This window comes from Gavia stellata, chromosome 24 (genome assembly GCF_030936135.1).
Source record: "Gavia stellata isolate bGavSte3 chromosome 24, bGavSte3.hap2, whole genome shotgun sequence".
NCBI classification, from domain to species: domain Eukaryota; kingdom Metazoa; phylum Chordata; class Aves; order Gaviiformes; family Gaviidae; genus Gavia; species Gavia stellata.
Genome location: NC_082617.1, coordinates 7,787,877 through 7,805,811, shown reverse-complemented (window position 1 = coordinate 7,805,811; position 17,935 = coordinate 7,787,877). Strand labels below are relative to the sequence as shown.

General features: G+C 42.3%; 1 protein-coding gene across 2 annotated transcripts in view; it reads right to left on the bottom strand.

The window, feature by feature from the left end:
* FUBP3 (far upstream element binding protein 3) overlaps positions 1 to 17,935 on the bottom strand; it is a 41,043-nt gene that overhangs the window by 11,583 nt on the left and 11,525 nt on the right. The window contains exons 3-13 of one of the 2 annotated variants that reach the window (XM_059828987.1): positions 16,006 to 16,056; positions 15,494 to 15,527; positions 13,526 to 13,575; positions 11,864 to 11,935; positions 11,068 to 11,125; positions 8,290 to 8,452; positions 7,288 to 7,386; positions 5,191 to 5,295; positions 4,696 to 4,798; positions 3,916 to 4,016; positions 2,471 to 2,612 (exon numbers count right to left, since the gene is read on the bottom strand). In XM_059828987.1, coding sequence (XP_059684970.1) covers positions 2,471 to 2,612; positions 3,916 to 4,016; positions 4,696 to 4,798; positions 5,191 to 5,295; positions 7,288 to 7,386; positions 8,290 to 8,452; positions 11,068 to 11,125; positions 11,864 to 11,935; positions 13,526 to 13,575; positions 15,494 to 15,527; positions 16,006 to 16,056 — 978 coding nt within the window. The remainder of the gene's footprint in view (positions 1 to 2,470; positions 2,613 to 3,915; positions 4,017 to 4,695; positions 4,799 to 5,190; positions 5,296 to 7,287; positions 7,387 to 8,289; positions 8,453 to 11,067; positions 11,126 to 11,863; positions 11,936 to 13,525; positions 13,576 to 15,493; positions 15,528 to 16,005; positions 16,057 to 17,935) is intronic. The other variant, XM_059828988.1, reaches the window with a different exon arrangement.

The following is a 17,935-nucleotide window of genomic DNA, read 5'->3' as shown; positions in this document are numbered from 1 at the left end:
TTGACATGTGTATGGCGCTCGTCTCCACCCTTCCTCGAGTCTTTCAGAAAAGAAAAGCTGCACCTACCCACCCTCTAGAGGAAAAAACTACGCACAGGATTTGCAGGGAGCTGAGCACTTCTTACCAGCTCAAAAAGGCTCACACTCCCAAGCTGAGAAGTGATGCCCACAAGAAAAGGGCCCTAGATCTTCTATCGTATATGCTGCAGAAGTTGAGCTGAGAAACTTCCTCATCTCCCTCTTTTCCCCCCTTCTTGAATGGCGACATGGAGCTGGAAGCACAGCAGCAGTTACCTGGCCACATCACATACACTACACCCGGGGGCCCAAGATACCCATTGCTTGGGTGCTAACCTGAGAGACCAAGTTCTGTGTGCCCAGAGGGCTCAGCCAGATTTTATAAAGAAGGCTAACAGCCAAGTCCTATACCACAGGGGGGGGAGGGGGGGAAGAAAAAAAAGAAAAAAAGCTGGAAACTGCTCAGAAACTAAAGGGGGGAACAAAGGTTTTACAATTGGTCACTGTTAAAAACACCCCACTAACATCCCCTCTCCCCTATACTGTCCCGCAGGCAGTGGGAGACAAAGTAAGAAGAATCAGGTGTCTTGCATCAACATATGGAGAGCACAGTACAACCATCCTGGTCCAGGCCCCAAAAGGCAGCGTGCTACAGCCATCACTCACTTGACAAAAATGAAGGCTGCAATACACTAAGAGCATAGGCACTGTAAGAACACCGATTACAAGGTGGTATTACAAAGCTACAAGCACTCAAATCACCATACAACTAGTAATTAGTCACTCCAGAAAGCTTCTGATCTGGCCGGGTAAGAATCCCCATTTTGCTGTTGTGGAAACAAAGGTAAAAAGCTACACTTCGCCCCCACGGTGAGCCTCTGCCAGACCTTGCACTTGAATGCTAGGACATCCAACTCCGCTCCTGCGTTTATCTTTTCAGCACACAGTGCTCTCTGTAGTCACAAATGCTCCACTCGGTGCACTGCTGAACAACAAGTGACCTTTTCTGATCCATTGTTAAGGATGACTAATGGATACAGCAATAAAGTTTCAATATAATTTGACTTTTTCCATACATATAACTCTCACTTGTGGGCTTAAAATTTGCTTTGCTTCGTCTTTTGCCCAACTGGACTCTTCAGTGAGAGCACAATCGCTCTGCAATTTCTGCATAATAGGGAGAGCAGGTGTTTTTTCATATGGAAAAAAGTTTTCAGGTTTGTGAACAGGTTTACGGCAAAGAACGACATCTTAAAATAATTGCAGATACACTGCTGACATGCCTGTGTCCCATATCTGTGTCCCTTGTCATCCAATAAGGCAGCAGTTCAGGGTGCCACAGGGGCCAGACACATGGAAAGGAACAAGTGAGGTGCAGCAGGGGAAAGAGGCCACAACACGTTTCATTGCAGGCTCACTCCTGCCCAACAGGACGGCAGGAAACTAAATGTCACTGAAACATAGCACAATGCCCTCAAGTCCCTGCCTCCTTTACCACTGTAGCTAATCTATTCCTATTCTATTCACCTCACCTCTGCTGAGGCTAAAAGCCAACTGCGATTACTTAAATACTAGTTAAGGCATACGTCATTCTTTCTGAAATAAGCAGATAGAAAAATTAAAACACAACTCCTTTGATACGTCAGTGCATTAACTCAGAAGCATCAGAGTGATAGAGCTCTTCTATCTAAGTACTCTAATCTAAGTACTGCCATTACCTGTGTGTAGCTCATGCTCTGTGACAAATTGAGACTGCTGCTGACGCTCTGGTTTCGTAACTGTCTTGGGGCTGGACTGGTTCTTGAGAGGAAGGCCAGATGACTCCTTGTCCATCTCCTTAGCATGGAGAGACTCAACAGCTAAGGCAGCCAAGGGGCCTCTATGGCAGTGAACATGCTTGTGTGAGCGAGACAAGGTGCACCAGCCTGCTCTGTGACAGGCTCAGATGCAAGCTCAGATACAGACAAATCCTGCTACTTCGCTTTATTCATCAGACACTTCAGGTATGTGGCTGGAAGCAGCTACTGTTATTACCACATTCACAGACCTTCCATTTTATCACATAGCACTCACAGAAATCCAGCATGATGAAATGACTGTTCTGGTTGTCCCTGATAAACTGTCCTTTAAACGAATTCTCTATAAAAAGAATCCACAAATGAACCTGCCTTTTCTCAGCCAGCTGCTTGTTATAACAAGCTTACTTGACAGCTCTGCATGAAGAGCCTCTCTTACATATTGTGAACAAGGGCCTGGAGAGTACAATTATGAGTGAGAGCACCACAAAGAAAACAACCACAAGCGCTTATAGCTTATTCCTACGCTGCATTCACCGGCCAGTAAGTACCTGCAATTACAGAAAAGTCCAAAGCCTCACTGTCAGGCAGCAAGAACACGACCATCCCGAGAGAGAAAGATTGCAAGCCCTAGCATTTAGTGTCACTGGACCCACCTTTGCCTATAACGAGACCACACTTATCAGCTGGCACCGTGTAGGTTATTTCCTGCATGCCCCCAGGTGTTCCAACGCTCCAGTCCCCACGGCCACGACCTCTTCCTCTGGCTACAGCCAAACTTCCAAAGCCATCTCGTTCCTTGGAAGGCAAAAAATATGTATCAGTTGTTTTTTTGTTGGCACCAATGGACATTAGAAGCAAAATAAAGCAAGGTAAGTTAAATTGCATTATAATCAATGGCACCGAATTAAGATATTCTGGGACTTCAGTCTCACATTGAAGATTCTGAAGCACTTTAAAGAAATGCCAAGTAACATAGGTTACAGCTGCCTTCCTGACTCAGGAAGATATTTATATTTTTTAAATGCATGTCTTTATATCTGCTGAAATAAACCTATAAGAAAGCATCAACTACTAAAGGACTTTTAGTTTGTGATGGGGGCTTTCCTTAGAGCAACCAATAGTTCCTGGCACTGACACGCACAGAAGTTGCTTCCAAACCCTTTCAAGTGTCATTCTTTAAAGAACTGCTGGAATTACTCAGCTGAAATGCACATTTTCCAGAACTTCCGAAGGAAGCTTTTAAGTTTAAAGACACTTAAAGGACATACTTATTTTGGGTAACTGATTTCTCCAAAAGCAAAAGGCGATGGGCAGCAGTCAGAGGCTATCATGACAGACCTCAAAATTTAAGTGGATTATTAAAAAAAAATTATGTAATCAAGTATTCAAACGAGATCCCAGGGCAAGAAGAGGTATCAAGACCTATCCTTGATGGAGAAATTACACTCAGCTATCTGGTCTGGAATGGTCTAACATCTTTACTTCTCATTATACAAATGGAATATACAACCTCCTTCATGAGCCTGCCCTACTACTTCACCCATCCTTGTGCTTCTTGCTCTTGGGCAATGCAATATGTTGGTGACTTTCTTAGGGCACAGCGACTGCATACATGAGCACTCATTGCCTTCCCCTGCCTCCCACAACCACTAGACCAGAGGGCTGGAGTCCGAAGAGGAGGCATCACTGATCACTCTTAATGCTCTGCTGCCTGAGCGTTACTCAGCCCTACTGAGCAGGGCCTCCAGTCACTGTGTCACGCTACTGCTGGACTCCATTCCATCAGGTCACCGTTTCCGAATAACTTCAGAACAACTAAGCATGTGGGGTAAACGTGAAGCTACAATGAGGCCTCATAATACTGCCTGAGAATAGGAGACCTTCCCATAGCTCAGTCAGCCCATATCACATTAAAAAAACAAATAAACAAAACCACCCAAACCTAGCAGTTCTGTCCTGGGCAGCAGCATGTGCAGCCTACCAGACGGAAAATTTAACACTGCTGTTCTTCAGAAGGTGGCATCCATCCACACAGCTGCATGCATGCAGACTACATTCCCATATAAGTACTTTCCTGCCAAGAGCCTCCAGAACCCACCTGTGCTGTTAGAATGAGCTCACTGATGATGTGTGCTGCGTGTTGACACCTATCGGGAAGCCCCATGACCTGTGCGACTCTTTCAGAACTAATCCCATCATCTGTGAAGAGAGGTGGCAAAGACAAAATTAAAAGGAGAAAACATCCACCCGCCAACAAAAGCTTCCTTCTAGCACCACCATTGCTAGCAGCATTTTCGAATAACTTGACTACCCCAAGAGCTACCTCTTCCCTCCACCTTCAGCCCCTCTTCCATGGACTGAAAGAAGACAAAACCCAACCCCCATTGCAGAGGGAACAACATTCAAAAGGCAACACTTCCAAGTGTCAAAAAGCCATGAAAGAGACTGATATAATTTTAAGAAGGACAAAGGCAGCTTTGATAGGTGATCAGACAGCCAAGGACCCAGAGAAAGTTACTTAGAATTAATCAACTCCTGATCCCCAAAGGCTTTAATGTCCTGAAGGAGAATTCTTTAAACAGAAAATAAAAGTTTTTTTTATTGCCATTGTTATTTTGTTTATCCGTGTAATTATCACTCAAGACATGACTGTTGTGATATCTAATGTTTGCAAATGAGCTGTATATAACCTTACTCTCTGAAAACCAGAAAGTGCACGAGGAAGCAGCACATTATATGTAAACTGGTTTCAGAAAGAGACACAATGCACCTTTAAATTAGGAAAGCCTGACTGCTGCAACCTCAGATCAGATTCACTTTAGCAATCCCAAACTGGAACACCGGTCAGAAAGTAACAGCTCTCCATCCTCACACAAACCTGGTTTAAATTGAATCCTAACTCCAGCATCATTCTGAATCTTTTTGATCATTTCTCCATTTCTTCCTATCACAATTCCAACAGCAAACCTGGGCACAGAGACCTGATGGGAAAGGCAAAGCAGTATGAAAGCTCAGAGAACTAGATTGAATTACTCTGATTTTACAAGGAGATGCTCTAACTATGAGGACAGGCCATGTTAGGCAGCTCCAGGCTACAGAATCATATAGCTTAAGAAAAACAAACATGTGGCCACAAATTCCTTCCCCGCTAAATGAACTCTGCACTACAAGAATGCAGCTTAAAAAGACAATTAGAAAAGTGCCATCTGGGAGTCCATGAGAACTCCTCTTCTTTGCAGCCAGACTCTCTCTTCTGGCAACAGAACACAATGCATTTAAAAATAAGCTTACAGGTTACATGTGCAGTTTGATGACTTCCACCCACTACCCATCCCACAGGGAGGTTAGCAGAGTACTTGTGAAGAAAACATACCTCTATGCTGCCTCCTCCCATTCTAGAACTGAAATCATTGCGTACGCCTCGGAAGTCTGCCTGATCTTTCTCTCGGATGATCTCCAGTACCATTTCCCTTGCTTGCTACATGGGGAAAGAAGTTACAGTTAGCTTAAAATTATTCTGCTTGCCATCTTGGTGTTCGGGCCTCAACAGTGGCTAATGGTCAGGCTTCAGGCAAAGCGATCTCCATCTGCTTAATGGAAACAGCATTCTGATTTAGAATTTCTTTTACCACAGTCAATGGAGATCTGTTCTTGATGGCATCTTCCATGTCTGTCAAAATCTGCCAAGTGTGCAAGGTGGCAGTTTCTTGTGTGCAATTTCTTCCTTCAGTCTTTCAGAAAGGCCCTTTAGCTTTTAAAATATCTTTGATTTTTTTTGTTATTTTGTTTTTAAATTAAAGGAAGTGAAGGCCCTTTCCTACTGGATAGAACTGAAACCAGTATAGTAAGGCAGAAGCTGTGGTACCATAGCAGAGAGCATGTCCACTAAGAGGTAGAGAACATGTGCCAAGGAGACAGGTGGGCAGTAGCGACCTTATTGACACTTAGAAAAGTTAAGCCCAAGTCTGCAGCAATCCAGAAAGACATTTTCTGACACAAATTAATATTCTTCCTACCTACTTGCAGCCCTCAAGGCCATTTACAAGTTTGCATGCACTCCAGCTAGTAAAAGTGTACCTTGGAAATAAGTCACCATTAAAAAAAAAGCCTACACGTCAAAAACAAAGCCTTTGTTTCTATCTATTACCAGCCAAGCTTTTGACATTTTGGTTCTATTTCGAAGTTTGAGGGACACTGGTGAATCTGATGCCTTTCACATTTTTACGTATTCTCCATGCCCTCTCAGTATTTGTTACAGAGGGAAATAACTCAAGACATTTCAGAGATGCCAAGACAGAAATAAGGGCAATGGAGAGATTTCACAGATATTTGAGAGAGTTAAGAAACACTGCTGCAGCATCCAGAGAATCCCACCAAACCCAAGGTTTTGTCAAGCTTCTTAAGTGCTTTCTAAGCGTGCTCAACTTTTCTAAGTGCCTCAAAGATCTTCCAGCCTATGCAGTCTCCATGATTGCTTGGTGTGATTTATGGCACTGAAGATGTGACAACAGCAAATCTTGCAAGGCAGAAGAAACTATCTGGGAAGTAGCGGCACTTAAAGTATGAATTGGTTAAAAGTGCAAGACTGCCATTAAACTCCTTTTTGCATATCTATACCTCCACAAGAAGTATAAGAATTTTGAAAAAACCCCACATTTAAATCTAAAAGCCCACTTGCAATAAGAGGTTTGAAAAATACAACCCAAACATACTATCCCTGAGCAACATCAACAGTTGCAGCAATTTATGATTAGGGAGATCCTATGAAACAGAACTATTTTTATTAGAGCCAGGAATGCTAAGCTAGATTTAAGTACTTAGCAAGGTATGAAAAGCACTCACTAAGAAGTGGAACATGCCACAGCTCAACTTTAATTCTTTAATTCAAGCATTCCCATCATGCTGCAATCTTCCAGTCTCTGGCTGATCATGGGTTTTTGCTTTGAACCGCAGGTATGAACACATCTTTAGGACCCTGACACAAGGAGACTGAGGTACCAATATTAAGCAAACCCCTTGGTTTCAGGAGTTGTCATGGGATTTTTAATTTTTTTTAAATTACCTGCGTCAATTGGCTGTCTGAGATAACGAACCTTCCACAAAACTTTCTCAAATGTCTTGTTAAGTTAATCACTAAGAAACCATTTGCTCAAGTAACATATAGCTATGATTTTTGCTTCATGGACTGGAAAGCATTTCACAGCTACTTTCTCCAAACTCAGCTCTTCTCCTACCCATGTCTAATATCTACATGGAGTGAGATCTCCTAGGTTACGCTATAAACAAGCCAACACTTGCTAGTCTGGTGTTTTAACTTGCTCTACTCAAACTTGAACCTTACAGAACAAAGCAAACCAGCAAGGATCATTACATTTACAGTTGGATTCAACTCCATTAGATGCTCACAAATATGCTAAAGTTTAAATTTCTCCTCAGTTCTCTAGGGCAACTGCTTACTTTTATTACATACCTGTACTTTAAATGCATCTCCAGTAATACGGAGAGGTTTATCTGCTCCAGTAGGCAATGGACCATCTTGGATCATAATCATTTTCACACCTGTTCGCTCCTGAAGAAAAAGCACAGAGCACTTTGCTAAGCAGAGTCCCTAAAACAAGGGACTATATTTTGGTTGCTAAACAATACGTAGATCAAATCAGCAGCTTTACAGAACGCTACTTTAGCTCTTCACGGGTACTTATAACACAAATTCAGTAATAGTCCTAGAGTGTAAAGGACTGCCAGGAAGTGTGCTACTCCTGAAGTTCTCAAATAGCTGAATCCCTTGCAAAAAGAGAACCCCTCTACCTCAACAACTGATTTTTCAGCCCTTTCCAAAATCGATAGCTGTCTGCATATAATAGTTATTAAGTGACCAGCCTTAAAACTATTGGATGACAGAGGCCTAATCAGGGCATTAAAAAAACCTACATTTTTGACCTAGGTGCTTTTCTGAAACCCTAGATTCTTTAAAAAAACTTGTACCAGATGGAGGAATAAGGAATGTCTAGGAACATAGATTTATACATAACACAACACTTTTAATTAGAAAGGGGTGGGATGAGGAAAAAAAAGGAAGACACACGCCAGCTTTATCACAGATCAGCAACAAAAGAGAAGCACAGCACTCTACAACAGCATGGCTGACATTAAAAACTATTGCAGCAGCAGACTAGAGATAGCCTTTTCTTGGCTACAAGGATCCCCTCCTAAACAGCACGCACCAAGTGTTATCTAAAGCACATGAGTTTCTTTCACCGTTCTGGCAAAACTCTGCTACGTGCGTAGCTGGGGCCAAACCGATTTCTTTTTTAACACAAGATTGGATTTGAGTCCAGCTCTCCGAAGGCAGAAGAGTAGTCCCTGCTGTAGAAGGTTAGAGCATTTAAGGCTCTCCATTTCAGCACGCTCTTGTTGATCTAGAGAAGCTGCAGTAGGGAAGAGAGCCCTAAAGTAAATGCATCTTGCGCACCTGCAACTGTTTTATTGTTTCACCTCCTTTGCCGATGACTAGACCCACTTTGGATGCCGGGATCAAAATCTCCTGAATCGTACTGTTGCCATCAACATCGTTGTGAAAACCAGGTCCGTTCCGACAGCGATCTACAATCTGCCCCAGTAGCCGTTTTGCTTGTCTTTGGAAAAGAATCGAGGGAAACAACCATTAGATAACATTGTTCCATATGACCAAGAGACCAGGAACCATCGGAATGGGAAGCGATTGGGGAGAGGAGAAGAAGTGAAAAGATGAAGGAAACCACAGTTAGCACAATGTTTGCTTTTTTAAAAACTCTGATGTATATTTTCCCCTATCATGATTACTTATAAGCAGTCTGATTTTTGAAAGGGGAAGAGAGAAGGAAGAGCAGCAGCATGCTCTGACCTCTTTGGAAGTTAAGGATAACAGCTGAGCTATAGCTTTTGGGGTGCTTATTTTGAATGAAGATGCTCTATGTTCTAAACTTTTCTAAACTTTTTTAATGTATATATACAATATTTGGTAAAACTCAAGCTCTGTTCTCCTCCTTGGTCAAGACAAAAACCACACACTGCTCTGATACTAACACAGCACATTGGTTAACCACTCTCCGATCAGTCACAGGCAACTGCCTTGCTCTTCTCTGCCTGCTCTTACCAGCAGCACCAGAACATTGTTCTAACACAGCCTCTGCCCCAAGCAGTAGGTGCTGAAGCTACACCGCGAAGCGAGGCAAGGATACTGCAGCAGCAACCAGTGAAAGACTGGGTTCTTCTACTCCTGGTGAGAAGAGACAGACACAAAGAAGCATTTGGGAGATTAAAGATACCTTCTCTAAAATCTTTAGCACATCAGAGGTAGCTGACAAGGCTTCCCTTCATATTGAAGACTCCTAGTACCAACACATCTCTTTCCTGCCCTTCTCCCATAACCCTTCTCAAAGTAGGTAGAAGAAAGGCACCAGTTCCCTGTTCAGTCTAAAGCAGCATCTTCCCTTCTTTCCACTTCACACCAAGCCATATCAGGCACCCTAGGAGGACTGTCTTCTCTCTGGAGATTTGAAGAAACAGTACAAAGTCATCCCTCACGAACAGACATTCACCCAAGACAGCTCAGGGGGTGGCGATCTGAGGCTGCGCACAGATCAGAGCACTGCTTTCTCTCAACTTTCCTCACAAAACAAGGCAAAAAGTGGAATTTCTGGAAGCCCGCTTCAAATATTCTGGGAGAGCCTTAAGAGGATTTATTCATCTATCTTCATATTTGCATAAAGTTCTTTTACTGACAATATAGAGACTACAACAGTAAATAAACAACATGCTTCAGATGGAAAGGGGTCATCTGGAAATTAACCCTATTGGTTTGCCACTGGATATAACTAATGCAAACACTCCTCACACAAAACCCTTCCCAAAGAAGTCTGACATCTAGATTGGTTTCCTTAGTTCATTTTCTTTTTCCACAAGTAGCCTGAAAAAATAGTTCAAACAACCAACTTGACAAGAATTTTAACACAAAAGTAGATTAAATTTCACCTAATTTCATGTCCTCAACACCTTGTTCTGCATCACAAAATTTGGTATTCTCTTTTTTTTATTTATTTATATTTTATTTAAAGACAGCCTTGGACATGACTACATTCAACTGCTTATTTCAGAACCATGAAGTCTTAACTATACCTCTCCCCCATTTTCCCCCAACTGCATCTCATCAGGCATGCCAGCTTCTTAATATTTTGCTCTTGTTCTGAAACATCCTTTGCTAAAGGGGAAAAAGCACTTCAATATCAGCAAGAGTACATTGCCTGCCCTATAATGTGAGCTTGCCAATTATATTTATTCTGGCTCACTGCTTGCAGTATTATGGCAGAATAAGGAGATTTAAGTACCCTTAGATCTCTTAGGAATGGAAGAATGATGAGAGTCTTCTCTTTAGAGAGACAGTCTTTGTGCCCATGTATTTTCACTATCAAATGCAACTCAAAGATTTCCAGATGGATTTTAAAAAACCCACCTACCCAAAGGCTGGGGAGAGAAAGAGCAGCTCCATATGTTAAGTGTGTTCCTGTAAGCCTGAGGATCCTGGATCCAGTTCCAGCAGGAGGTCCTCAACTGGTTTGTGAGAGTCTCAAACTCAGCTCCTGGGAAGGGGGAGGGAGGAAACACTGTCCCTAAAGTTTCTATAGGTCTAAAGAGTAGAAACCCCAGCTGGCTGGCCACGTGTCTCTACCATGCAGGGATCAGAATTCAAGACTTTGGTTCAGTCCTTTGCTTCTTGTTGGCAGCAATGCAGAGGCAAGCACACCCATGGGCCTCATGCTGCTCTGCAACAACACCAACACCTCCAGATTATTCTGGAGTGGCACCGACAGGCTTTGGAGGCCTCATGCAGCCCTTCTTCAGCTGGAAGGATGGTCATCTCAATAGGAGCAGGGAAGCGAAGGGGAGAAGAGAAGTGCCCTTCAACGGCTTAGCTCAGTGTCCTGGAAAGCTGCAGTTAGAAAACTGCATCCTAGGTGCCCTAAGAGCAACCTTGCCCTGCGGAGGGGAATTCCATGGAAATTTCTGCAAAGGGTTCAAACTGCAACTGGAAAAAAGCCTTTGAGGTGCACAATTTAAAGCATCAGACCAAGAGGTTCTATGCTCCAGAGAGCCTCAAGTTTCTCCAGGCCAACATTTGCTGGTGTGGCTAACCAAGTAGCACCACTGACAGAGCACAGCATTAGGGAGAAGAGAGAGAAGGAGAAAGGAGAGAAATGAAATTAGAACTCACTCAATGCTCTCTGGCGTTCCGGTGAGTACACAGGGCCTCTCAGGCATCCCACCACTGTCTACAAAGGAAACAAGAAGGAAACTTTTAATACATGGAATTTAAAAAATGGCAGCTGTTTCAGTAACTATCAAGCACTAATGGAAGCATCACCCCCCCCGCACACAGAACACGTTAATGAATTCAAAGACATCCAGGGTCAACACATTTTAAATTATTTTCTGGATGTCTGCGTTCTTTTACAGCCTTCCCCACCAATTAAAGGGAGGGGGAAGAACTTAGATTACATTCATCAACAGTTTACTGTACAGCACTGTAGTACAGTCTTCCCCAAAGCAAAAAGGCACTAGCACAGAACAGGATGATCCCATTTTTGTGATACAAGGCAAGTTGTACAAAGAGCTGCTGCCACCCTCCTGAAATGTCTTTGCCAGGAGCTGGAGCTGACCAGACTAATCGGAGGCAAACTGCATGAGCTGAGCAAAGTGGTACCACCAGGAGAAAACTCAACAGCTACAATTGCGGGTTTAAGTACAACATGGATTGTCCATTTGCACTGTACCCATTTGTTGGTTAAAGACAGTTCCTTAATTGTTTCATTCCCCAAACCACCTGACAAACCTGTTATCTATGCTAGTTGGGAGGTCAGTCCTACAACAGCTCTCCCATGCACGTTAGCCTAGTATCCCAGTTGTTAACGGTGATAACACATCATGAGTATGGCAAGGCACCTGATCTAATGGACACAACATCCTTCAACCTTAAAACCTGTTCACCCACTGTACAAAGAGGCTCTTACCTGGAGCAATTTGAATTTTGCAGCCAGACTCTGCCTGAATCCGTGAGATCTGTTCACCTCCCCTGCCGATTACTGAAATGAGTTCAAAAAAGCATCAGAACACACCATTTTTCTGAGTAACTGCAGAGCACCTTCCCCCTTTTACTCTGCTGCAGCTATCTATAAAGGAACAGTTTGACTCCAGGATTGCAGAAGAGGCATCCACAGCATGACCAAATATATCATAGTAGAAAAACATTAAGATACTGCTGAAAGTTATTCTATTTGCTTGGAAAAATAAGAACAAACCGAAAAAGCCTGTCTTGCCCTGGAATGGAAATACATAGTATGCAAGGAATAAGGCACTAGTTTGAGTACTGCTAGAAGAGTATATCTTGTTCAGCCTGAACCAGCTCTGCCTAAAAAAGGCAGAGACTTTCGCTTTTATTTCTTTAAAATTCATATTTTACTACCTCTTTTCAAAGGACATGCTATTTGGCTGGTCTGCACTCAGACAAAACTGCCACATACTGAAATGCTCTATCAAACCTGAAGTGAAAACAAATACCCATCTCCCTTAACTCTTGGGGCCGGCACATTGTTGTTTCATGAGACATACTGGGGAGAGACTATGTGCCAATCACCATTCATATCCTTCCCAGACTGCAAAAAAGAGCAAACCTGTCAAGTCAAACAGGTATGCCTGGCTCAAGATGCTACCACAGAAGCATCTCTCAGCTATGGGTTTGCCACCTTCCTGCATCTGTCTGCCCCTGAACCAGGATTAGATTTAACACAGAGATGATGCACCAACAGAACATGCAGGGTCCCCTCTCACAGAGCTACAGCACCCCTCTGACATCCCCCCACAGGCGTGGTACCAGGACTGATAAACGAAATGGTCTGGCAGGAGAAGAGCAAGTGTTTCCTTCACAGGAATTTAAGTTACAATTTTATAGTGTCTTTATAGGGACAAAACTTCACGCACTAAGGGGTAATTATCATGGCCTGCTATTTTCCTTTTTACTCTCCATATATCAAATTGGAAGAGATACACAGAGATCTAGCAGTGGAGGAGTCTATGCAGTCACTGTAGTAACACATCAGCAGGAGGTGCCATTGAAAGGGAGAGTAATAATCATCAAGAGGAAGACAGAAATTAGGATCAAGCTTGAAAGAGAACAGTATCAGGAATGCAAATCTAGGAAAAATTCTCCTCTGAGCAACACATGCTTGTTGCATTTCCCTGCAGCAAATGTATGAGAGATGTAAATTCTGTTCAACCTGCCTTGAGTCAACTCTTATTTTAACATTTAAATGTTGTTTTCCTCCCTCAACTCCCAGTTTTGCATACTCAAAGGAAGTAAAATGTTTCAGTGAGGGGAAATAAATCCACTTTTGACTTGTTTATGTACTATGCTAGTGGAATTTAAAGGAGAGAATCACTAAAACTCTCAGTAACTTGTACCACACAGTCTTGTTCTTATTACTGGGACACCAAGCTTTTCCATGCCGTTTGCACCTGGATTTTAAACACAGATCATCTGGTCCCCATGAAGACAGCATTAGACAAGGCTTATTCAAGGCTAGTAAGCACAAAAACTTGTGAGCATGTCAGAATAAACAGCATTCCTGCACAGAAAACACATCAAGAAACATATCAAAAGCATCTAAGGTACTTACTAAATCCAACCATTTTATCAGGCACTTTGAACTCTTCTGTTATTACAGCCCTAAAAAAAAAGGGGAAGAAAAAAAAAAATCAAATAGTCATTACAAAGAACAATTTGGAAGACAACTATGTCCCTGGCGTGGAAATCAGGCACAGCATAAGGCTTTTGCACACACAAGTAAACACTACTTCACAGTCAAAATAATTTGTTTTGGAAGGGACCTCTCGTGGTCACCTAATTTCTCCTATGCTGGATACATTTCCAGTCTAGTCCCCATTATCTTTAATGGAGTTGATGGAAGAACCTCTTTTTGTCATTCTTGATCCAGACAGATTTAATGGATAACAGCAGAGTTTCTTTAATATTTAGCTTAGACCTTCCAAGCCACAGTCTTTGCCTACTACTTTTGGATATGCTCTTGCCAAGAGACACTAACCAAAGCCAATCCTGATATCAATGCCCCCTCCGATATTCATAGGGTTTTTTTGCCTGCTTGTCCTTATCATTCTTTTCCTTGGAATTTATAAAAGCTGTCTTCAATTACCCTTTGAAGTCTTATTACCTTGAGACTTCCACATCTATCGCTCTTTGGAATTTTTCAATGTGTCTCTGCCTCAAAACACAGCACCCAAAGCAATTCCTTAAGACCTGACTATAGTCAAGTAGAAAGGAACTACCTCGGATGTTTTTTTGCTTAGCCATTTCTATCTCAGAAAATACAACACAATGAATATGGAATTTGCAAACTCCATATATTTAGATATGCATTATATACAATTTGTTCGCAATCTCAAAAGCAATGAAACACCTGCATAAGTTCAATGCAGGTTTTGTGGTAAAGTACATTAAAATCTTCCCTTTTTTTCTTTAGATCAGTTAGGGAAGGTATAAAATACACAGTCGACTTCACCAGCTAACCTGCAGATAAAGTATTCTCCACTGCCGCGAGGCTCACCGACAGAGATGCAAAACCAAACAGTGTCATCCATACCCGCAACAGAACAGGGAGGTTCAGAATTACTGTAGTTTTAACAGGAATAAACCCAGCCTGTTGCCAAAACATCCTATTCTGTATCACTTGTTAACCAACCCGTGTTGGAGGAACGGTTGCAGCTGGACAAAGAGGCTAACCTAGCAGAAAACCAACCACCAAAACCAGAAAGAAACCAGTTCAGGCTTTTCAGCCTAATCAATTCCCTGCATGAACACCACTCCTGGGAGAAGAGAGGTGGCAGGTAGCAGCAGAGCATTCAACGCTGCCCACCCTTCTCTGTGCTGCCCTAGCTGGACATTAGCTTTAACCTAACATTAAAAATTGAAGATCTTTACGTATATTGCTTGTCCTTTCTGCTGAGGCCCTCAATGAACAGCTGGTTATGATGGAAATGCACTACTATTAACATGAAGGTGAATCCAGCTTTAGAAATGCTCTCCCCTTCCTACTCAAAAGAAGACAGACAACTCCTTAAGAGCAGGATTCAAGAAAAATGGAGAATTTTACTTTTGTATTAGATGCTAAGACATGCTGCAAAACAACTCATACTCGCTTCAGTCTCCCAACACCATCTTTGACAAAGGAGTCATATTACACCAAGAAAACTAAAAAACAATAAAAATAATAATAATAATAAAAAAATCTACCTGCACACTTAATACTTAGAACTTTTGTCAAAATGTCAGAGCTTTTTTCACTTTTTCTTTCTTTCCCCACACCAGGGCAGGGGAAGGGAGAGGAAAGAGAATTTATTCTGCTTGGTCCTGCAGATTTACAGGAACCAAATCCAAGTTTGACATCAACTCTTCTTTCTTCACACAACAAACAGCCTTAAAGGGTTAGCAGAAACCCCAGCCTGGAGAAAACCCAAGCTGACAGTTTCTCCACATTCTCAACCTCTGACTTCCTAACACTACTACAGATGGTGGATCAATAAACAATTAGAATTGATCAATAAATAATAAAACATAACCCACTGCTTACCTTTGATGTACCAAGGCCCCTAACTGGTTACCTACTGTGGCAGAGAGAGAAAAAAGGAAAAAAATCAAAGCATTAGCACGGATAAACTAACTTCATCCCTATAGAAAGAGAGTTCTTACCATTTCATCAAAAAAGAAAGAAAAGCAAAACAGTAATTTAGGTTCAGTGGCTGAAATGAATGCGTTATGTGGTACAAAACAGGAGGAGATTTCTTGATCAACACACACTATAACCCAGTGTCCAGCTGAACACAGGATAGGGAATTGATCTGCGTCTCCCCATGCTGAGAGTCATGGGAGAAAATCCTGCCTGCCCAAATCCAAATCCCTGCAACTAACCTCCCTCTTCCCAAATTAAGCCCAAAGTAGTAAAAAAAAGGAAAAAAGGGGGGGAGGGAGGGGGGAGAAGAGAAATTTCAAGCAGACTGGTATGTATTAAAAAACAAAAATAAAAGCTGAGTAGACTCAGAGATTTAGTCTAGGCAAAAAGCATTAAAGACTGCTTGCACATACTTCTCTCTGTGTCTCTTATCTGTGCTCCATGGAGCCCACTTACACGGAGACCTGTTAAAGGAATAGGTCTGTTAAGTAACCTTGTGGCACCCAAACAGTATTTTTTTTAAAAAAACCCACCACATTTTACTGAATACGCACATTCCAGGCATATCTGCGATGTTAGCTGGTGGTCCATTTATGATTAGCAGTTATCTCCCCAGCTGACAACCCTCAAACAGATTCCCCCCCCAAGCCCCCACAGATTAGATCTTTCTTCCAAATGTTAATGGGGAAAATATCATTAGACCAACTCATGCAAAGTGGGAACACATGCCCTGCTGGGCTTCCTACTGGACTTTGCCTGCAGCAAACCAGCTAAAAACCAGACCATTTGGTCCTAACAACCAGTTGAAAGATTATATTGCATGCCTGGAGGGCACAAGTAGGGAAACAAATGAAACCGGCAAACATGTGAACTGTGATAATAAAGATGCTGTTTCAAACTACCTTGCAGCAACCTGCACATTCTTTGACCTGAAATAAATTGGCAATCAGCTGGCAGGGTTAGAAAGCGGATGCATCCCCCACTCTCTAAATCCGGTAGAAAAATGCACAAAGTTTGTGGCTAAACACTTTACTCAAGTAAAATAGACAAAGAGAGTCAATACTGTATTTCTGCTGCGTGTCAATACCGTCATAATAGTTCAGGACCAAAGTATCGACAGCATATATATTTTATTACTCTCCCCAGCTCAGTGATAAGACAACTGCTGCGTTATTGACTCCGCTAGATTTGTCTTTGCATATTCTCACCCTGAATATAAAAAGCTCTAATTTGATAACTATCAATACTGCAGTTGAAAAAGGTGGATGATGTAATGGGGAATATTCGCTCTAGCTGATAAGCTACTACTGCAGAGCTGAGCAAATACGAACAAACAAATTCAGAATCTCACCATCTTACCCCAAACTGTGCTCCGAGTATTTTTACTATGCGCAATAGGTCTGGTGGCTATTGCTGTAGTATGGGATTGCCCTTGCCAAGGACCAGGCCACTCATCATCCCAAGATGCCAGAAAGAGAGGTCTTAACACTACAAGGCTGTATTTAAACATCCACTTCGCATTTCAATTCACCATAACAGCTCTCTTAGCAGTCTGTTCCACTGCAGCCGCTGCCCACAAATTATGAGACAGATACACATCCTATAATCAACTCCTGAAGTTCACGCAAAGAACGGAAGAGCCTTCATTTTGTAACACAATCCTACACTTGAAAAAGACAACTTCTTAGGGGAAAACGGTACAAGCACAAGAAGTTAAATCAGTCAGGGAAATAATGCTTTAGATGTACATAACAATGTCTCCAACCCATTCCAAGTACTATACATAGTAAGCCATTCACCACCCCAGGCAGATATCAGCCTTACTGTACATTTATTACACAAATTAGTTAAAAAATTAAGCCACAATAACTTATGCGCAAGATCATTCCTTCCACGTTTCACAAATAATCTCTCCATGAGCTCAGATAGAATGCAGATGGCGACAACTGGGAGTGATTTACTTGAAGACAGTTATGATTTCTCAGTGTTTTGAGGAGAAAAAAGAAACTACGTGGTTCCCGATTCCAACAACCTGAAGGTCCATTCCTTCTCCAACATACCCATTTTGCTCTGAAAGACAGGGACTAATAGAAAGGCAGGGCTGGAGCAGACCGCGCTCGCTGCAGTACCAAAAACTGATGTTCTGTTCCACCATCTCCCTCTGCACACCAGGGAGGGGGCTGAACTCTGACAAGCCACATACGTATTTCCCCCTTTTACATCTATGGGGTACAATTTAACTGTAATTGCAGTCATTTTACTGCAAATAAGGAGAAATACTGAATAAAATCAGCACAATTTCCTATTAATGACACCTGCTGGTTGATAACTCTTCACTCTGCT